A 23151-nucleotide genomic window follows, 5' to 3' on the forward strand; every position below is an offset into this window, starting at 1 on the left:
CCGGGCTGCCCGGCTGCCCCGGGCAGGTCCAGGACCCGAGCCCCGCTTCCCAGCGCCTGAGCGTCTGCGAGCCGGCGGCGGGATGCTCCGCGTAGCCTGAGAGCGCCGCGCCGCGCTGGGGCGGGAGCACCGAGCGGGCCGAGCCCGGCGCCCCCGGGAGTGCAGGGCGCCCCACGCCGCAGCCGCAGCCGCGCGCGCCGGCGCCCGCCTTCCCCGCGCGGCTCGCAGGCCCGGCTTCGTCAGCCCCGGAGTGCCGCGGGGCCGCCAGCCAGCCGCGCGCCTCGGCGTCAGGGGCATGGAGGAGCGGCGGGCTCGGAGCCGCGCCCCGGAGTCCCCGAAACTTCCGAGCAGGCGCTGGTCCGCGCCGCTGCAGCCGCCGCCGCCGCTTCACCTGCCGGCCTGAGAGCGGGACCATGGATGAAAGGTTCAACAAGTGGCTGCTGACGCCGGTGCTCACTCTCCTCTTCGTGGTCATCATGTACCAGTACGTGTCCCCCTCCTGCACCAGCTCCTGCACCAACTTCGGGGAGCAGCCCCGCGCGGGGGAGGCCCGCCCGCCGGCCGCCCCGAGTCCCGCCCGCCGGGCACAGGCGCCGCCAGAGGAGTGGGAGCGGCGTCCCCAGCTGCCGCCGCCTCCCCGGGGGCCGCCCGAAGGGACGCAGGGGGTCGCGGCGCCGGAGGACGAAGAAGAGGAGCCGGGGGACCCAGAGGAGGAGGAGGAGGAAGAGGAAGAGGAGCCAGACTCCGAGGCCCCCGAAAACGGGTCCCTGCCCCGGTTTGTGCCGCGCTTCAACTTCACCCTGAAGGACCTGACTCGCTTCGTGGATTTCAACATTAAAGGGCGCGACGTGATCGTGTTCCTGCACATCCAGAAGACCGGGGGCACTACGTTCGGCCGGCACCTGGTGAAGAACATCCGGCTGGAGCAGCCCTGTAGTTGCAAAGCCGGCCAGAAGAAGTGCACCTGCCACCGGCCCGGCAAGAAGGAGACGTGGCTCTTCTCCCGCTTCTCCACCGGCTGGAGCTGCGGGCTGCATGCAGACTGGACAGAGCTCACCAACTGCGTGCCGGCCATCATGGAGAAGAAGGACTGTCCCCGCAACCACAGCCACACCAGGTACTGTCCCCTGTCCCGTCTAGCTTCCTGCCACCTCGCTGCCCCTCCCGCCCGCCCGTCTCGGCCCCGGGCAGCCCGTGTTCCCTGAGCTTGTCAGCCTCTTGTATCGGTTGGGGCAGAGGCTTTGGGTGAGGGATGAGAAATCTCTGGATAGCACCAGGATCTTGAACTCTCTGATCCTTTAGTTCCCCCTACTTCCCGCCACCCCGACCCCCTTTCACCTTCAGAGGGGTAGAGAGCTGTGCTTGGTGTGTATCCTGCCTGCTCAGTAAACACCATGGAATGATCAGGGGGTCGGGGACTGGTTTAAACCAGAGAGGTTGGAATCTTATACTTAAGTTCTGTGGTGGAACCCCAAACCCGGAAAAGTAAGGGAGAGGTGGTAGTAGAGAGGCAGGGCAGGAGTTTTCCAGGCGTGAAGAAGCGGAGACGTAATCCCTTTGTAAGTGGCTCTTGGGTGGCAGCTCGCCAGCTCAGAAAACAATCCTCCTGATGCCTCTTTTAAGATCCACGTGCAAATTCCTGCTTTACCTCGATAACCCTAATTCTGGAGATGGTCTCTGTTACCCAGCAGTGCCCGGATTTGTGCTCCTGTTGTTCTCAGTAAGATTTCCACTCTCCCCTAGGCTATTCCATCAATTTATTTCAAAAATATTTGTTAAATGCCTACCGTGTGCCTGATAGTGTGCAACCAACTGAGTGAATACAAAGATCAAATAAGTAACATACTTTGCTTTCAGGAGAGAATGGCTCCTCCCCCACTCCGGCCCCCCCTTTAGAAAGTGGTAATGCAGTCGAAGATTAGGAAAGTTTGAAATCTAATAGTCAATGAAACTGCTTATGCTATTAACATCCTTTGAGAGAGGCATGGGTTTAAGAATTTGGTTGAATGCTCTTTATGCCCATTGCAATCTGAAGATTAATCTGACATGCTTGCTCAAGGGACTAAAATATTAAAAGCTTGGAACACTAGTTTATTGAAGTTTTTATCTCAAAGGTTTCAAACAATTTGGTGTAAGGAAATAGGAATTTAAACACTCAGCTCAGTAATGTTGGTATCAGATAGCTTTTTCATTTGACATTATGGAAAATGAATGGAAAAGCTTCATTTACTGGAAGCTACCCAGATTCTGGAATTCGCCACCACTGAAGCATCTAATTCTACTTCATTTCTCCAAGTACGAGCAAAATTTCATTATGGGATTTTTTACTCTGGCAGTTTTTCAAATACTCTCTCCTCCCTGCTCCTTTCCCTGTTTCATGGAAATTGGTTAGAATAAGAAACTTACTGGGCTTGGAATGAGAGCATTAGGCTCTCCCAGTAGGATACTTGAGGACCTTTTATTTTTTAAAATTTTAATGGTGTATTATTTTAGATCCTGCCACTTCATTTGGACCTAAAACAGCCAAGTATTACTTCCAAACTTTTTAACATAAGTTTTATCACTTAAATGAGTTTGTTACATTTCATCCCATGTTGTACTCTTTTTATGCAGATGTTATGCATTCCTGTTTGACACCAGAGTTGGCTAGTCTGCTTCCTAGCTTTCATTTCACTAAAACTGAGACTTTTATTATCACACAGAAACATCTGATGACTGTTTAGTAGGGATTAATTAGTTTTTTTAAACCAGTGTTGTAGTGAATAGATGAAGGTTTAGGAGTTAGAGGAGGACATGGAACCTAAAAATCAATGGCTTTTTGTTGAGTGATGAAATGATGCTGCCATTAAATGAAGCCCTGCATAGATCACAGACCGTAAGGTTTGTAGGAAATACTGAATATCTCTATTTCATAATGTAGAAAATTTCACCTTGACCATTTAAACATGATTTTGATGGCACAGTCTAATTATTTCCTTCATTTCTCGATGAGTCATAATTATTAATTTCTCTCCAAAATCACCAGTTATCAAATATTCAATTCACTTATACTGGTTTTCTTAAAATTTTTCTTGTGGTAGTATTTTGTCTGTACCACTTTTTATAATCAATCCTCTTTCTTTTTTCATACCTCTCATTCCCAGCAATCCTCAATTGCTTTTCTGTCCTAGATACTGTAGGAAGGAATAGTTGTGGCATACGTGAAGTATCTTGCATCAAAAGCTATAGGTGTAAAGTTGAAAAGATGTTAACCTTAGCATCTTCCTAGCAGAGAAGACTGAATTAGTTGTCTGTCATTGTAATGTCTGTGTACAGCATTCTACAGTCAACCAGATTAGCCTGGATAATGGAGGGTACATTTTCACAATGCAAAATGGCAGATAATCTATTGCTACATAATGGGAACAAGGTTCTATTTCAAATAGGGCTGACTCTGAGCAAAATTGAGAAGTAGATCCTCTGATTTTATTTGCCTAGTCTCTCTGCTTTTGGTTCCCCCTTGGTATTGCCTCCTCATTTCTCTCAAAGATCAGTGCCCTTATGGATCACATAATGGGTACGAGCAAGGAATCTGGAGTCAGATGGATGTGGTTCTTGTATTAACCAGTCATGTAACCAGTAAGTTACTTTTTCTTAGCCTTGAATTTTTTACCTTTAAGGTGTTGATAATAATTAGAAATGTCCCTCGCGGAGGTATTATGAGAACTAAATGAGTTAATATATTGAAATGCTTAGCATAGTTTATATGCATAATATAAATTGCTGGTATACAGTACTTAAAACTTAATATGTGGATATATATAGAAGTACTGTGATATTAGTTGCTAATTTTAATAATATTTTGCCTGATCAAGGCCTTTCTTCACAAAAAGATCTGAGGTCAGTACCTTACAGCAGCTTGGGTATAAATGGGTCACCTTGGCTTACTTATAGAGATGCCATTTTATGATTTTTTTTGTACTGAGAATCCTAAGTTCTAAACTTAAGCAATAAATTGGAAATTATGGACATTTGGACATCAGTCATTGCAGGGGACAGATAAGGAGCAAGAGATGGGGAGACACATAAAATAATAGGCATTCTATTGATGACAAGAAAAACTATTTGTTTTTGAGAGAGGAGGTAGGAAAATCCAGGAGAAAGGCAGAAGCAGAAGTATAACTCTGAAAAGGGAAGTCTGGAGGAGTTGAAGGGCCCATGATAGGAATCACAAAGGCTCATGAAGGGGCAAGCCTGTGGGTTGGCAGTGTGGATCCAGCACAGAAGAAATTTCTGATCACAAATTGCTTAGAAATAAGATAGGAAATCTGATGGCACATCTCAATGACCCCTTTTCTCATATTACTCATAACTTCTTCCCCTTATTTTTCTGTTTTTTTCTTACTCCCAATTATTACTTGGTATGTTATTGTTTCTCACTATCTCATACTTCCTTCTTTTTAACTGTATGTTTTTCCTCTTGATCTGCATGAACTGATCCTTAGGAGATTCCTCTTTATGGTTATTGAGTAAGGATAGAATAATAGCATTTTATGGCTAAAAAAGACTGAAGAGATAATCTAGTCCCACAATTTTCATGGGTACTCTAACTCTAAAAATGTGAATGGTATGCTTAGGGTTTCTCCAGGGAATTCATATTTTGTTTTTGTAATTTACATTCAGTGTTTTGCCTAGTTTATCATTGGTTTGCCTCTGTAGGAGAAGGTGTCTTAAGTAACCTATTCACTATGTGCCAGACATAATGGTGGTCTTAGAATTTTGAGCAGTGTCAGTCCCACGGAGCCTAGGCAGTTAGGGAAGACAGACGCAGACTTTGGTAAGTGGGATCACTCTAATTCTTAAGTAATACTGGAAGATATCCCATCACTTCTTTTATAGGATGAGGTGGCAGTCTTCTGTTTTATGACATGTATTCTATTGGTCTTGTTTCACTGAGAGCCATCTGGATATTATATTAGATAGGACTCTCTGGGTTGCAACTGATACAAACCTAACCCAAACTTACTCCAGCCAGAGGGGGTTACTTACTTATGTAACTACTCCCCAGGAAAGAGTAGAGGTGGTTTTAGGAATGACTGGAACTTAGGATTTGGGGTCTCTCTCCCCATACTCCTTTGCATAGTGATCTCATTCTACTAAATGGGTTCATTCCATGAGGTGGATGAATGACCTTCACATCTAATGGCTCAACAAGCCAAGAGGAAAGCAGGCCTTCTTTGAGTTCCTTGAGAGTTTCTTTTCTGAGAAATCTTGGAGAATAACTGATTAATTTCAACTTGTGTGTTCTTTCAACCAATCATTGTGGCCAGATAGTTGGGGTTCTCTGACGCTTCATGTATCACAGAATTATCCCTATGACTGGGATGTGTGTGTGTGTGTGTGTGTGTGTGTGTGTGTGTGTGTGTGTTAGTGGTGGTGGTGGGGAGGACAAAAAGAAATGGGGGGGAAGAAAGAGAGAGAAAACATGCTTGCATGTGTGTGGGATGAGGGTGGGGACATCACTTACCCGAAAGGATATAGCTCCTAACTGGATGGGCCTATGGGGTTCTGAACAGTCCATTCAATTGTGTTAAGTAAAGGAGAAAATAAGTGAGGAATAAGTGAATCTTCAGATCTCTTCTTTGTATTCAACTTAGGGAAATTTTAGAGTCAAACTGCAACTCAGATTTATTGGCAGCATCTGGAAACCATGTTCATGTGGAATTTGATTGAAGGAATTGGTAATGTTTAATATGGAAAGGGGAAAAATAAGGACACAAAGGTTGTCTTTAAATACTCTGAGGAATATATTGAAGGTAGAGGAGAGTTGTTCTGTATCACTGCAAAGGATAGAATTAGAATAAGAAGCGATGGAATTTCACCTCAGAGTAATAACTTGATTTGTAACTGTCTACAAAGACCATGAACTGTTGTGTGAAGTGGCATGTCTCTCAGCAGGGAAGACCTTAGAAATGGTTGGTGAGCCACTGAGGTGGTAAGAGGAACTCTTTGGGGAAGGCTTAACCTGGGTGGCCTTCTATTTTATGGATCCAAGCTAAGTTCAGGGTGTCTTTTTTTCTCGCCTTTCATGCCTTGTGCATAGAAAAGAAAAGAAAAGAAAAGAGTAGTCCATTCTCCAGAATTTGTAAACATTTCTATCTAGGAAACTTTTAGTAAAGAACAATATGATGGTGACTGTTTTACATATTCAAGGTCAAAAGCAACAAATGGGCCCTGTGTATTAGACTGTCTGCTTCTTAATAATAAGTACAAAAAAATAAGACGAGAAAATATAACACGACTTGCCACAAAAAGCCAGAATCACTTTGAAACATCATCTGGTCATTGCTTTTCCTTTAGACACCAGGCTAAAATATATACAGCAACTGAAGGGATCTGTTTCAAAAAGATTCCAGAATATTATGGCCTGTGCTGCTTTCTAAAGCATAATCTGTTTGATGTCTCTTCTAATTAGAAATGCTGAACTGCCAAGAAGGTTAATTTTTTACCATAAGGTTTGTGTGGCAGTGTAAAACTAAGAGATAAGAGTTTGCTCTGTCTGTATGCCATATCCACTTACTTGTTCATTACAGGGTCTCTTAACGTATCACTTCTGCTTCAAACCACCAATATTTGCTATAAATCAGAAAGAGATTAAATTAAACTCATTCAGTTTTTGTGAGTGGTGAGTATATAAATTGGAAGTAGTGTATGGTAATAGATGATTTATCCTTCTGCCTTTTTCTTGCTAGTCACCTTAGGATTTTTTTTTTTTTTTTTTTTGGGTGTAGGTGGACACAATACCTTTATTTCATATTTATCTGCTGCTGAGGATCGAACCCAGGGCCTCACACATGGCAGGCGAGCATTCCACTCCTGAGCCACAACCCCAGCCCCACCTTAGGATTTTTGATTAGGTTGATTTTTGAGAAATAGAATGTAATAATTAGAAGGGACATAAATTTAGCCACCAATAATGTGGTTTTGCTTAATCTCAGACTCTTGTATTATTATTCCCAAAGCTAATTGTTATCTCATTTTGACTAAAAACAATCAGAAGTTTATGTCATTTGAAAGTTATTTATGCTTGATAATGAATTAAACAGTTTAATTGAGACAGGCAAATCCTAATGTGATTTTAAAAGTCACAAAACAAATTATTGGGCCAAGAATTGGTTCAGTATGAAAACAATTAAATGGGGAACCTGTGTTACTATTTTATAGTAATACATTATCTTGTTTTTGGGTTTGTGATATGATGTATACCTATTCTATTTTGATTAGCTAACATAGCATTGTTTAAATTATAACTAAGCATTTACCCAAGTGTTGGAAAATGTACTAACCTGTTGTTAACTTAGGCAGTGTTATTTGTTTTTATCTTCCTATGGTAAATACACTTGCTCAGTAAAACACATGTAAAGTACCCAGTACAGAGATTAACCTATAGAAGATGTTCAGCAAATGTTAGCTTTTAGATTACCCTTAAAAAATATCAGTATAACTTGACAAGATTATGGTCCTTTAGAGAATGGAGCTGTCAAATGCTTGTGGCAAGACTGCTATCTCAGGTGCAAATTCTAATTGTTAGTGGTTGACATTCATAATCAGTAAGGTTTCAACTCCCCTCATTCTCTAAAGGAGAAGATAGAGTAAGTATGTAGGCCAGGCCTTATTGATCGGTGTTAGGAGGTTTCTCCTATCAGATAGTATGCCGCAAATCAGAAGTTCATCTGGGGACAAACAGATGCCTTTTGGAAAAGTTAATTCCATCATTCATTTTTACTTTAGAAGAAAAATCAGCCTAAATTGAGAGGATGGGGACTTTGATGTAGGATGAAAGGATGAAAGAGGTGTATGTCACCTCTGGTATATACAGAGGGGATTACTACTGGTCTTAACTGGATGGTTGAGTTGTTGATGGTTGGAGGTCATGGTACTGAAGGGCAGCAGGAAGAGATTTTGAATTAGAAAAAATTTCTTAAGAGCAGTTAGAGGAAATCAATAACAAACATTAGTCACTGAAAATTACTGAAAATTGTGTTGCTGATTTATGAATGCAAGTAGAGTGATGTTTAAGAGCATGGACTCCTAAGTCAAACTACCTGGATTTTCATCTAATTCAATCATTCACTGCCATGTGATCTTGGGTTGAGTCAGTTATCTGCTCCACACTGCCATTTATTCCTCTGGAAAATGGGAGTAAATTTTGCTGTGAGCATTAATAATCCATGTGGTGCTCTTGGAACATAGGAAATCTTATGAGTTAGGGATTTGACTTATACATACATGCCGTTTTGTGAAAAGATAAAATTATAAGTAAACCTGAATTATCCTTTTTGAACCTGGTTGTCATTATAAATAATGCAAAAATGAATTTGCAAGTTATAATGCAAAGAAAAACCATAAAAGATAAAAACCAAATGTTAATTCATAGGACTCTGTGGATACTCCATGGACACTCAGTGACTACTGTTGAATGGAAACTTGCAGTCTTTTTTTCCAGCATATTGTTTTTTTTATGGGAAATTAATGAAACAGCAATAAAAATGTTTAAACATATACAATTAAATTCATACATGGAACGGTCCTGCAGAGAAATTGAATTAGTTGCCTGTGGGCACATAAATATTTGTAGTTCATTGCTATTATGAATATCTTACCATTTTTTATTGGTAACTACAGTGTTATTCTTTTTCTAGAACCTTGGCATTTTACATTGTATTTGTTTGTCCCTACATTCTAGTTTCTTTATAAACATAAGAGAGTATAAATGCTAATCACCTTGATATCTTTGATATTTATGTATTAGATTTACAGAATATTTCTTCCAAAGTGTTCAAGGCTCTGGATATGTAGCTGTATACTTTCTTGTATGATGGCATCTGTATTTGGTGGACTCTAATTAGAAACTTGTAAAATTGTATGGATTTACTTCAAATGTGAAAACATGGACCTAAAAATATGGGGTAAACATGGTTTTAAACAGACAAATGCTAACTTAATGTGTGTGTGTGGAATCTGAAGTGAAGATCCCTGTAATACATAAAGAATAAGTTGACAAGCCAAGGAAGAGAGCAGACAGTGGTCATGTGGAGTGTAAATTAGAAGGAAGCCACAGAGGAGGAAGAGAAGGCAAAAGCAGTCAAGGTGAAGAAGGGCTAAAAGAAATAAAGCAGAAAGAAGGTACCACTGAAAGTGGAAGACGGAAATTTGTCTTATGTGCAGTGGTTTGTTTCATTAGTGCATTTATGGGAAGTAATGACCTCTCCACGAGACCATCTGATTTGCAGTGCAAATATATTTAAATGCTGCTCCTGTATGTTTATTTACTTATACCTTCTTCTTCTGTATCGTGATGCTATTTTTACAGCATTACCAGGTTTACTAGCCAGAGTCTTGGCAAACAGAAGCCCCCTTTGGGATTTTGAAGGAACTCACTACAGAATTATAGACAGAGGTCAGGGAAGCAGTATTGGACCTCAAGGTGCCTTGCAACTAGTAACAAAGTGGCAACTGATAACCCCACTGAGTTTGTTAAATGGCAAATGGAGAGAATGACTTTCTCATATCATCTTCTGGGGGCTAGCAAGACATTCAGTCTCTCTGGGGGAAACCTAAGAAGAGATTTGTAGAAAGCAACTACTACCAGAACTGCAGGCCTGAGGCTGAGAGAAGGGTAGGAGAAATGAGGGGTGGGGGAGGAGATGCCTGGACCACTATTTCTTCCCACCTGTCCATCTTTTCCATTGTCTTCCACTGAGTGAATAAACCTGGAGGCTATCAGCACAAGAGCTAGTTGATGTGTTCCTTGGCCTGTGGCAAGGCAGAGAAAGATGGAAATGTATTTGGAGTTGCTGAGATGGAAGGAATGAAATTGGAGAACAATTTGCACAGCATCTTAAAATAGTTTGAAGTTTCTTCTAATTCATTTTATGGATGCCTTGGTTTTGTTCAACAAATTAGACTAAGAACAGAATACTACATTTTAGTGCCTGAAACATGTGTCCTCTTCATGGATCACAGTTTCTACCTAAAGAATGATGAACACAGCAAACAACAACAACAATAATAAAAACAAAAAACAACAAAAAACCAAAAAACCAAAACAAACAAACAAAAAAAAAACCCCACGTTCAAAAGAACAGCCACCATAGGCAAGTGACTTTTTGCTGAGTAATAAAAATAATGCTAAATTTAGGTGTGTGTCACCTTAGCATATAAGAATCGGCTGGTAATAGTGACAGATTTGGGCAGTGAAATATGTATCATGATGCAGAGTAGACAACACATTTTATGTTATATGTATGGCATTTTATAAATTTAGAGTTACATAATAATATTAGTTAAGGCATGACAAGTTGTATGCAAAACTGGCTATAGTTTGCAAAAACATATTTATGAGATGAGATGCTTTCTGTTGCTTAGATTTTCTTCCAAGAGCATTAAGATTCTTCAGAGTAACATTTATGAGCTTTAAGTCTCTGAAAGGAAAATGTGAGGGAAGAAAGAATGATATCACATTTGAAATTATTCTAATGTATTTAGTTTCAATTTTAAAGGACTTTGAAATACTATTTCTGTATTTATTCTGGGGGAGATGTGACATGCATGAAAGTGTGCCTTTTGCATCTTTCTTTGCAGAATGTATTAAGTTTCCTATTATTAGATAATGAAAAATAATTAAAATTGTTATCTGATGAAACTAGACATAAGAATCACCAAGTCACTACTTTAATTCTGAGAATCAAATGCCATGGAAAAATGGTAGTCAATATACATGTTGATAGATAAAAAATAAACCTCTATCTAATGGAATATCTGTATGTATTACCTCTGTCGGGACTGCTGTGGATGTTAAATCTGTTTTTCCCATCCATTGGAAGGGATTTTGAGTTCCTGGGAACAGGGCCATCCCCAGAGAATATAACACACTACGTTGTCTTTTTCATGACCCACCTTTACACATGGTCCTCTCTCTCTTGTTTTTCCTTTGTACCCATTTTATGCCATAGCTATAGGCTACAATGGCCTGTGAGAAAGAGGGTCATCTTTGGACCCTTGTCTTTGTGAGAGGAGTTACTTACCATGATAAATCTGCCTAGGGAATTGTCTTGGGCTGGCTATGAAAATTAATAGTTGTAAGGAATTTGCACTTCGTTGAGCTGGACTTAAGTTCTATTAACTTAAAAAATCTGGAGTAGGTGACAGGGAAGATTCTCTTTCCCTCACAGCTTCAGTGGATTTCTTATTATGCCTTCTATGTATGTGATGAAAGAGGTGAATTAATAGTTATTTCTATTTCTAATATTTTTATTAGAAGACATTTCTATTACTACCCTCATTGATAAATATAAAAAAAAAACCTCTGACGCCATGGAGAAATTCAGGTACATTGGAAACACCAAATTTATTGTTGGATACATTCTTAATCTAAAAATATTTGTGATCATGGCCCATTCTTTGTCTTTTAAATTCAGACTTGAGCCTAAAACACTACTGCAGATAAATTTCTTTGCTTTGAAGGTTTTATTCTCCAAGTTCCTTATGTGTGCTATAAAGAATAATTAATGTAATGAAAAAATCAATACCATGTATAAATTATTTAGGCTTTACTATCATTGTAATTTTCTCTTCAACACCTATTGATCGGTAACAATTCATTTGTTAATTTCTTCCTAATAAGATATTCATTGTATTAGGTCTGTAGTAGTGCTGTCCCTGCACTTTCACAAGCAAGTCATGAATTACTAATGATACATGGAGCAAGTTAACTTCCTAGTGAGTGCTGCGAGAGGGAAAACAGGCAAAGGGGAGTAATTTGAAATACTCTCCTACAGAGTCTGTGTAGGCAGACAACTACTAATAATTCAATGTGTATGCTCTTGCAGATTATTAATTTGTCTTTTCAAGTTTTAGGGTATATATTTTTCCAGGTGTGAATGTATATTCTTCTTATTTTCTTTTTGATTAACATGTACAAATTGTGCATATTAATGGGGTTTGGTGTGATATTTAAGCACATGCATGTGGAGTGCATGGATCAAATCCAACCTCTCTTTATTTGCCTTCTCCCTCCCACTCTCAACCTCTAGTAATTACTATTATACATTCAGGTTGGCTTCTTTTATCTTGTTTTTGGAGGGGGGATAAGTAGAGGGAGTTCTTCATAATTATCTACAATATTATTCTGAGCAGGATGGTTTATTAAATGATGTTTTGACAGTTGACAACTGAATCACTTTTAAGATTGAGAGAAATCTGAGACCTTCTGGAGATTGAGAGAGAGAGGAATCAGAGAAATCACACTGCAAAAATTCATGGCAAAGAGGACTTTTGCATTGGATAGTTTAGACTAGGGAGGAAGAGGAGTAACCTGCAAAGAGCTGTAAGTTTGTAATGAGATAACTAGGGTTTGAATTTGGGCTTTCTCATTTATTTGTTTACTTCTTGACTATGTCCCTCCCTGCCAGCATTACCTCAGGACAGCGATTTAATTTTGTTTTCCTCTGCATCATCATCACCTAGAATAGTGTCTGGTACATAATGGCTGTCAAACAAACGCTGACTGAAAACACACAAAAAAGAAAGAAAGAAAGCACACATATATTTGCTAATTTATTAGACAATTTGAATGAGAATATGCACTTCCTTCCCATTTTTCAGAGTTGCTGTGGGTTAAGAAATGAGTATGAAAGCACCTTTTAAAGTATAAACTACTATACAAAGTTAAATTTACATTGATAGTGAGAGGTCTTTTGATATAAAATGAAAAAGGAAGGCAAGTTGGATTTTGGAAATGCAATGAATATATTATTCAACTTTTATAGAGGGTTTAAGAAATCAGGGATGACAAAGATGAAGTTAACAATGTACGAAACACACATTCAGCTCAACAACTTGTTAGGGTAATGACCAGCTTCTTTTAAAACATGAAAAAATACGTCACAGAAGACTTATCTGAATGCATAAACCTTTCCCTTAGACCATCAGGAAAACTTTTGTCCAAGGATTGGACCCAGCTCAAGGTTCGGGGGTTCTTTTTCTTATTCTTTTCTTTCTCCATTGCTTTACCATTTTAAGGAAACTATCCTAAAATTCATTCATGTTTTAAATTTTGTGTTCAAGACTTTTGTCTTTGCATGATAGATATAAATTATAACTGTGAGTTAATATGTCCTGAAAGTGAGCTGGGAATGTAATTCTTTTTCATTGGAGCTGGTTTAGGATGTAGGAATCTGCTACATACATTAGGATGAGGAAATCTATACATACTTGGTTTTACAACTAATTACAAAGAAAGCAAGACATTAGTTTCAAATGAAAATAGAAGTTTCTAGACTCTAGAGTTTGTAGCATAATGAAGATCTATTAACCAAATAATTTTTCTTATTATGAACTGATTTTCATATATGAGGCATGGTCCTGATCGATTTTGGGATATGACAGATTTGCTTGGGTCAAGATCTACAAGTACACATAACTCCTAGGATCAGATGAGTGTTGGAAGAAGGTCATTAAACTGACAGAAAACCATAGGGTTCAGTGTGATGTTTCATACTTTGACATCTGGGGCCTTGTTGTCCCTGGAGGGGCTACCCATCCTAGGGCCCTAGGGCTAGCGAATTTCTAGAGAAAGTAAATGATTCACCTTCTAGCACATCTTTCAAATGCAAACCAACCAATCCAGAGCCCATACCTATAACCACTTCCTTTAATGGGCTCTTCTAAGCCACTATAACTGGCTGCCCTGATCACCTCAGGGCCAGATATCAGGCAGCTAGAGGCAGCTTCTGTGCCCCAGACCCTGCTGAAATGACTTAAACCAGTCCTAAACATACTTACCTTGTCTCACTTCTTCATTTCTATGGAAACCTTGATAAAAGATCTTGCCCATGTTCCCCCTTTCCCTCTGCCTCTAGACCAACCCTGGTGCTTCCCTTTCTGGCCTTGCATGGTGTCTTACCTCTTACTTCGAGGGATCTGTGAGTATGAAAACTGTCTTCCTGTATGACATTCATTTCCGTGTCTGATTGTCTTACTGACCCTGATCAAAACAAATCCTGAGTACTCCTAAAGCAGTTACCAAAACTGGAAATCAAGCACTAGACAAAGAATCTATTTAATCACAGGAAAAGGTGGCAACAAGTGGTTTCAAAACAGTGCAGCAGCCAGTGGTCAGAGTAGAGTGCAGTTGCAAAGTCAAGCAGAGACCAGATCTAGGATTTGACTAATTAATGCCCTCAAATCCATAGTCAGGGTTGTGGATTGGTTTGAGATTGGAGTGGGACTGAATCTCCAAGTCACATGTTCCAAGCTGTAGGAAGACATGTACCTAAGAGGAAAGAGAAAAAGGAGGGAGGGGATCAGAGCTGTGACACCAAGCAAAATCAGACACAACCAATTCCCTTGTTATGATTTAAACAATGCTATAAAAGCATGGGCTGGTTGACAGGAGAGGTATAATATCTAATTTTACTTTGAAGTTATTTTCTATGACTAGCTAACTGGATGGATGGATTGATTGATTAATTTCTGATTGTATATGGCCTAATACCAGGCACTGTGGAGGATATAAGTTGAAGACTTTATTTGAGCTCTCAAGGAGCAAAATCATAGTTGTATTTTGGACAAAATAGCTGACAAGTGTGTACATCATGACATTTAAGTAAATTCTTGGTACTATAATCAGAACTGTTAAAAAAGTGATGAAGAATGTGCACTTAAAAAGAGTGTGAATATTTATAGAATTGAACAAGACAGGTAATAGAGGGTTGGAATTAGATGAAGAGATGGGGTGATATTGAGTTAGAAGTAGGGCTTTTTGTAGTGGGTCCTGAAGATGTACTGGATTGAAGAAATTATTTTTGATTCCATAAGAATTTGGAATTACTTAAAATTCTTAAACAGTAGTGGTTGTTAAAATATGCCCACGGGGTCTGGGGTTGTGGCTTAATACTAGAGCACACTTGCCTTGCATACGAGGCACTGGGTTTGATTCTCAGCACCATGTATAAATAAATGAATTAAAGGAATGTCCATCAACATTTGAAAAGTAAAAAAAGAAAAATGCCCATGAACTCCTGTTTTGAAGATCAATTCATCCTTTTGCCTCCAATATTGACTTTAATGACTTGTTCCTGACAAATAGAATACAACTGAAGGGATGAGATGCTATTTCTGATGTTGGGTTATAAAAGGACTGTGGCTTGCACCTTTGTTGCCCTACCCCATCCCTGTTCTGAGGGAAGCCATGTTTTGGCCAATGTCAGAGAGATACCTGCCTGAGAGGAACTGCGACCCCCTACCAGCAGCAGTATAAGTGAAGTTGGAAGGGGATCCTTCATCCTCAGGCAAGTCTTCAGAGATGACAGCTTTGTGAGAGATTCTGAGCCAGATTTTAATGTTAAAAGAAATGAAAAAGCAAAGGGGGTGATTGTAGGAGTAATATTTTTAAGAAGATTAAAGATAATCTAGTCACAGAACATAGGATCTTCTGTTCTTCCCCTTCTAACAGAAATGGAGGCAGGTGGAATATTTGAGTACAGATACAGGATCATTGGTAGGATTGATAGTTGAACGATGAGGTGATTCTAAATTGATCACATCTGTTTTCTCCATGAAGTACCAGGCAAGGTCATTAACTGAGAGTGGTGAGGAGAGGGAAAGGACATTGGAAATTTGAGAACAGAGCTGTGAATATTATCTCAGAAGCTGGGAAAACACATTCCCTAGGAAAGTATGTTGTTTGGCAGTAGTGAGTTCTGCTTGGTATCTGTGATGATACATTTGAAATCAAATGTTCTGTGATTTCTTCAGTGACACTTAACTGCTTTGGTAGAGGTACAGACTAAGAACACACTTGGTTTAACCAGGATTGGAATTTTACCCAGTGAGGAGCAAGGGAGTTGTGGATGGTTACAAAGGAGCATTTACAGTGTCACATTGTTTCATTTAATCTCTTTAAGACATAAGCAAGGATGAGAGAATGTGTGATAGGTAATAAGAAAAGCCATAGGGTCAGTCATTCTAGATCTGAGTTGAGGCTAGAGGTCTTGCTGGGGTTGGAGAACGAGCAGTAGGAGTGCGGGCTTACTGGGCTCTAGGAGACAGTGCTCAGAGAACAGGGTGTCTGAAGCTGAGATGGTAGAGTGGATGTTGTTTCTTGTGTGATCTGGGTGAATGGGCACCTGAGGTAGGGCAGGGAGTAACCTTTGCAACTTAGAAGGTTAAAAATGATAGGGACAAGACAGTGGATGGGTTATCCATGGCACTATTAATGTCAAGCGTGATGATTAAAGTAGACTTGGGGGTCCAAGCAGTGAGCCTGGTGCTGGAGCTTAAGAGGTCCCTGGTGCCAGCGCTGTGGACAAAGGTGACAAACACTGACATGTGCTCCAGGAGACTATGGAAACATAACTCCTCACTCACCTGTAAGTCAGACCTCTAGGATGCTCAGTTTTGTAAGACTGTGGAAAGAGAAGGGATAAAGGGTAGAGAAGAGAGCGGAAAATAAAAAAGAAAAAGAAAAAGAAAAAGAAAAAGAAATATGGAAAGGAAGTCAAAGAGGTGCAAGAACCTGAATTCCATTCTTCAGAGAAATTCAAAGACTCCCCACTTCACTATCCCATGAGGGGCATAAGAGCTCCAGGACAGTAAGGAGATCAGGGGTACATTCCATGAAAGGTCAAGCCCATGACTTCTACTGCCTTTATCTAACTTAGCCCCAGTTAACAAGAAACAGCAGAGTTTGTTGAACATTCTGAACAAAACATTTGTAGATAATATATATATATATATATATATATATATATATATATATATACATTTTTCTAATCTAAAAGCATATTTAGAATTTTAAACCTTGGTTCCCAAGGGATCAGGCCTCTGTTATCTGAATGCTTTCCTTGTGAGGGCCAGTTCTATCCTGAGGTTGCCAGATACTTGAGGTTTTCCAGTAAACGGATGATCATAGGGAACAAGTCTGATTATTGGATGTGAGTTGGAACTCAGCAGATCATTTGTCAGGATGTGAGCAGATAGGTTCCTGAGAAGTAGATGTTTTTCAAAGAAAAACAAATCCAAATTCATAAAGGAGTGTTAGACCGTTTCAAGCCACTTCTGGTTTTGATGGGATGGGCTGTGAGAAGAATGTAGTTGGGGATAATTTTTATAGTTTCCAAGAGGCGATGCATTGCTTGTCTGTGAAAGGGGCCTCATTTGTGGATAGACTCGCCTGCATTTTGGCTGCGGCTTTATTCTCCACACATTTGGAGGGCTACTTATGTTTATTCAGGATCTGTTATCCTTTTGTTCTGTTCTGGAGAAGTGTTGTGGCAGTGCAATAAGTTACACTGGTGCTAGTGACTTTGAGGTATCAGAGAAGTCAAGGGAGGCCAAGGAAAGGCCTAGGGGTAAAGACCTAGCTTGGCTAGGAGGGGTGCACAGTGTGGACTGCGCACTACAACAATGTTTATTAAGTCTTTACACTTAATGTTCAGTACATGACATGTCCTGAACACACAGAGATGGATAAGGCTCTGCAGATAGAAATCTCTCTTTATTGATGGAGGAAAATAATATGAACAACTAACTAAGGTACAGTGTGAGCAGCCTGCAAGTGCTGGGTACTGGGGATAAAGAAGGTGAAATAAATTTTGTCCTTTTCTCAAGGACTACTCCCTAAACTGAATGATTGTAGTGTAGTGCGGGGACATGCCACGAGGCAGGTACAAAGGGTGTGTGGTAAAGGGCCAGAGCAGAGCCGGCAAGGCTGGTGAGGGCTCCCAGTGTTCTCAGATGCATGAGATTTTCTGGTGGGCAGATGACCTCACATGAGCACTGGAGCAAATGATGACTCAGCAGATCATATGTCAGAAAGTGAGTAGATGGAAATGGTGTAATTAAAGAGTCATCAGAATTCAGAATAAAGAGTGGTCAATGTCCTCTGGAAGGTGTGGTAGAGACTTCAGAAGGGATAGTTCAGAAACTGCACAAATTTCTTAATCTTGTCAAGGAACTCTCCAAAGTCATTTCCTCACCATTCATCACCCATTTGTGTCCTGCATGTGTCTGGATGACATGTTGCCTGCTGTGTCCTAGAGGAAAAAGGTCGATTACTCCACTTTCAGTGCATGTGATTAAGAAAAGATGAACAATACTATTCAATTATCACATAACTTAATTACTTGTGAATGTGCACATTAAGGTACATAACCTTCCTAGGCTAACTGCATATTTGCAAAGACAATTTGAAGTGGACTACAGAATTAAATGGGAGAATTAAAAACATGGGTAAAACCAAAACCAATTAAAAGGAACAGAAAAATGTGTGTGCCAGGCATCTAAGTTTGTGAATTTAAAAGTTATATGTGAACTTCAGCATTTAATATCTTAACTTCTAAGGGATAAAAAAAAAAAAAAAAAACAAAACCCTGAAAGAACCTTTATAATAGAGTTAAGTTTGTTTGAGAGAGAAAAAAGTAACCCCTTTTTCTGACCTCTAGAAGGAATTTATTGCTTCAAGGGACATGGAATGACATCATGAACAATGTGTTCACAATAGTTTTATCAAAGATAATGAAACATTCTTTAAAAGTTGTTACATCAGTTCTATAAAACAGATTTTGGCATGTAAGTAATAAGTAACTAGAAAATATAATGAAAAAAATCTCATTCACTATAGTGACAAAGACATAAGGTACTTAGGAGTAATTTTTGTTAGGGATGACTGTGACCAACATAAAGGAAGCTATAGCACTTCATTGGAGATATAATCGAGGCATGAATGAATTGACAGATGTTTGCTGAGTGGAGGAATGCACGTTGTAAAGATTGTACATTTTTATCAAGTTAATTTATAAATCTAAGAATAAAAAATCTACCTGGCCTTTTCTTGACAAAAATCATTCTAAAGCATTTTGAAAAAAAAAATCATAGGTATCAGAAGTATTACTAAAGAAAAGAAAAGTGGCAAGGTAGAGGCAGTCCCAGATATAAACCATTTTAGAAACAATAATTAAAACTACATCTATGAATGGGTGCGATGGCGCATGCCTATAATCCCAGCAGCTCAGGAGGCTGAGACAGGAGGACTGTGGTTCAAAGGCAGCCTCAGCAAAAGTGAGCTACTAAGCAACTCAGTGAGACCCGGTCTCTAAATAAAATGCAAAATAGAGCTGGGGATGTGGCTCAGTGGTCAAGTGCCCCTAAGTTCAATACCTGGTACCAAAAACAAAACAAAACAAAAAACAACATCGAAAACTACATGTATGGATGCATAAGTAGAAGCAAACACAAATAGGACAAGAATCCTGGACATAGATACAATTGCATTTATGAATTGAATGTGCAATATAGTAGTTATTACATAATTATAGGGAAAGGAATACTCAATAAACAATTTCTAAACAATATTTAGAAACACAGAAAACTTTTAGATTCATATCAAACATTATTCAACAAACTATGTCCCAGATGCATTCACTAGTTGAACATAAAAAAAAAAAAATCACACAAGCTTTGTGATAATATAAAATTGGGTGTATTCATGTTCCTTGGAATGAGTGATTCTTTCCAATGGATTAAGGGAAAAAGAAAATACAAAGGAAACTATGAAAGATTTATCTGTGTAAAAATATGAAACATGTAGTGAAGACAATGTAAGCGAAATAAAATGGGGAAGAAGATGACCTGGGGTTGTGGCTCACCTAGCATGCATGAGGCTCTGGGTTCAATCCTCAGCACCACATAAAAATAAAATAAAGGTATTGTGTCCACTTAAAACTAAAAAGTATTTTTTAAAAAATGGGGAAGAAGAGAGCAGGATTTCCATGGGCTTGCCTTGGCAGTAATACCAGACTCCGCTGTAAGATTAGATTAGTTCCTGATTTATGTAGCCAGGGATGCAGGGTTTTATTGGAAAAAAGAGGTCACACAGAGCAGGAGCAGATGCAGCCCTCTTCTGTCCTGGGATCTTCTAGTGAGGTGGGGGTGTCAGGCTTCTATGCTGGCACTATGTTCATTTGGGGAGAGAGATACTCTCTCCAGATCTGAGGAATTCATCTTGCTGTGTTTCAACCTCTTCATATTCAGGGCTAAAAATCACCATCACAGGATGAATTACATAAAAATTGATTCACTTAAACTTAAGGAGCCATTTACAAATATCATGCTATCTTGGTTCTTGAGCCAAACTCAGCTTCCTCAAGGTCACATCTTCATTCCATGGGGCCAAAGCTGTCTCAGAGCCTCCATGTCTGTGAGCAGTGTCTCCAAGTTTTGCTTTTCAATACCATGGAAAGCTCACTCCTGTGTGTAAACTGGGTGAGGTAAAGCACACAAAGTATGGGAAATATTAATGACTTTCTTAAAGGCATTCAAACTGGGAGAAAAACTGTTACACTCTCAATAGATAATTGGGCAAACCTTACGTACAGAGAATTTTCTCATTAAGAACCTTAGTAAGTAAACAACTAGATAAACATCAACCTCATCAGTAAGCAATGGAAGTCATATATAAATTTTAAAAAGTACACCTTATACCTTCTAAATGAGTAGACATTAAAAAATAGACATAATAACTCAGTTCTCATGAAATTGTGAGGAAATGGGTTCATTTGGAAGTTTGCAACTTTTCATTGTTGGCTTTTGAGAAGTAGTCTGACTATATATCAGGGTATTAAAGACTACCCATTGACATTTGTACTAGGAAGCTCACTCCACCTCCTTGCCCTGGGAATTTATCCTAAGAAATACTTCAAGAGAAGGAAAAAAATTATATACTAATATATTCTTTCAACCAGTATTTAAAATGGCAAAGACATGAAAAAACCAGGGAACAAGTAGGGATTTGAATAGTGGGAGAATAACTATTAAACTATGGCAGGATAAACTGCTGAAATATCATCCCTCTTAAAATGATAATGATGAAGATCACTGTATTAAAAAATGTTTGAGACACTGTTAAAAAGGAACCAAAATGGTATCTATCCAGTTATCACATTTGTGTATCCTTTTGGTTAAGTTCTGCCAAGGATCATAATAAAATGAAAAAACCATGGAAATGTAGGTTTTTTAGTTTCATTCCTATCTTCTTTATTATTTTTAGAAATAGTGTGAGTAGTGGTTAAGAATGGATCCTCAGATTACTGGGTTCTGCTAAATCCTAGTTCTGCTACTTACTAGCTGTGTGACTGGGGAAAGTTACCATTTTCAGCTTCAATTAGCTTGTCTGTGAAATAGGTATGCTAAGAGTCTACCATATAGAAATTTTAGGATTACATGAGATAGTATTTATAAAGTGCTTGGAAAAGTGCCTGGCATATAGAAAGCACTTTGTCAGTATTATCTATTAATATAATGTGGTTTTTAATAACATATAAATAGGTATAAAAACCCCAAATAAGCCAAACTGTGTTCTCTCAAAACGCCATCCCCCACGGCCTGGTTAATAGACGTTGATTTTTCATAAGTTTTTGTGTAAGCAGCAAAGCCTTCAACATTGGGTCATGACTTCTTTTACCCATTTTTAAAACATGCTGGTTCATGGTAGATAATCACTATGTTTTTGACTGAATTTCCCAAATATGTGGCTTTCTGAAGATTTGGATAAATAGGCCAAGCTTAGGTAACCGTAGAAATTGTTCCTTCTTGACCTTGTGCCTGCCTTTGACTTCATTTCCTTCCCTCGCCTCTCTGTTTCTCTGATTTTTAGGAGGTGATCAGTGCATGTTCTATCAAGGCTGGATCAGGAGCTTTTTCTTGTTAGAGTTATGGAACCCTGTTGATGTGTCTTTCATAGTTTTTGTCACATAATATTTACATTTTGCATTCATTGGTGCTCACCTACTTCTCAGTGACAAAAATCAATCTAACTGAATCATACTAAAAGTGGTGTCTATTTTTAAGGAAACTGTTGCAGACCACTGCAGTATCACAACAACAACAACAACAACAATAACAACAACAACAAAAACAGATAATAAACCAACAGGTGTTAGAAGAGTCTTAAAAAATTGGTCAATTTTGGGGAACTGGGCAGCAAAAATGTAGGTACACTATCTCTCCTTCAATGACATGGGGACATATTATCTTCATTTATTGGCTTCTTTTACACTGCTACTTCTTGATTTGATTTTTATAGGCACCATTATATGTTTTTGGCTGAGAAATCTGACTGGCCCTTCTCATCTTTATGAGGTCTTCTGATTGCTGTTCAGCCTGTAGTCAGGTATCTACCCTGATTCACCTGGGGTTTGGGTGACCAGAGATAGTATAGTGGTGATGTGGAATGCAGCTGTCTCCTAATCAATAGAGATGGGGCCTGAGGCAGGATCTTAAAAAGAGGAAAACAGCATGGCAAGCACTCCCAGTACATGTTTATTGTATAACAGTCCCCCCTCCTCAGTTGATTCCCAAACTGTAAGTTCCTCAATGACAGATGAGCATCTTATTCATCTGTGTGTTCTAAGCAAACAGCATGGCGTCTAGCATGCAGAAAGTGCTTGACATACACGTATTGAGCCAAACTTCCAAAATTCTGATAGTTCGCTCATTATAGCAAGTGCTAAATTGCAGTAAATTTCCCAATGAATGCCTGAACACAATTTTAAACTGTTGATGAAAGCGGACGGCTGTTGCTCGTGGCAGAACAGCCATCCTGTCCTGATTATGTTGGCACCTGACTTGTGTTATCATCATTCAGAGAGGCTCTGGGAAACTTGAAGGTGGTGAAAATATATTTAAAGAGAGATGGGAGTTTATGTGAAGTAACAGGCAAAGCTTGGGTTTTGGAACATACAAATTAAATTTTACTCCCAGCTTTTTCATTTATTACATATTCAATCTCGAGAAAGTCACTAAGTTCTTTGAGCCTCAATTTACTCATCTGTAAAATGAGAAAAATAATTTAAATCAGTTGTTTAGACTGAGAGCTTAATGAGATTGTGAAATAAAATTTCTAGCATGAAGTAGGCATTAGTAAGTTAATACCTTTCCCTTTTTCTCTCTTTGTTTCATACCTCCTTAAATGCTTTGAGAGTTATTGAATAGAGTCCTGAGTCTTGATTTCAGTAGCATGAAAGAGACTCATTTGGTCTGAATATTTCATAAAAGAAGGACCTTTAGGAAAATTCTAGCAGATTAACATTTTATGATGATTTCTATGGTCTA

At 39.2% G+C, this 23151-nt stretch overlaps 1 protein-coding gene across 1 annotated transcript in view; it reads left to right on the forward strand.

Moving 5' to 3' along the window:
• Positions 1-298: 298 nt before the first annotated feature.
• The window catches only part of HS6ST3 (heparan sulfate 6-O-sulfotransferase 3), a 682017-nt gene continuing 659164 nt past the window's right edge, over positions 299-23151 (forward strand). The window contains exon 1 of the mRNA XM_079137709.1: positions 299-1117. Within this exon, the coding sequence (XP_078993835.1) occupies positions 414-1117 (704 nt within the window). The 5' untranslated portion in view covers positions 299-413. The remainder of the gene's footprint in view (positions 1118-23151) is intronic.

The sequence above is a fragment of the Sciurus vulgaris genome (genome assembly GCF_902686455.1).
Source record: "Sciurus vulgaris genome assembly, chromosome: 4".
NCBI lineage: Eukaryota > Metazoa > Chordata > Mammalia > Rodentia > Sciuridae > Sciurus > Sciurus vulgaris.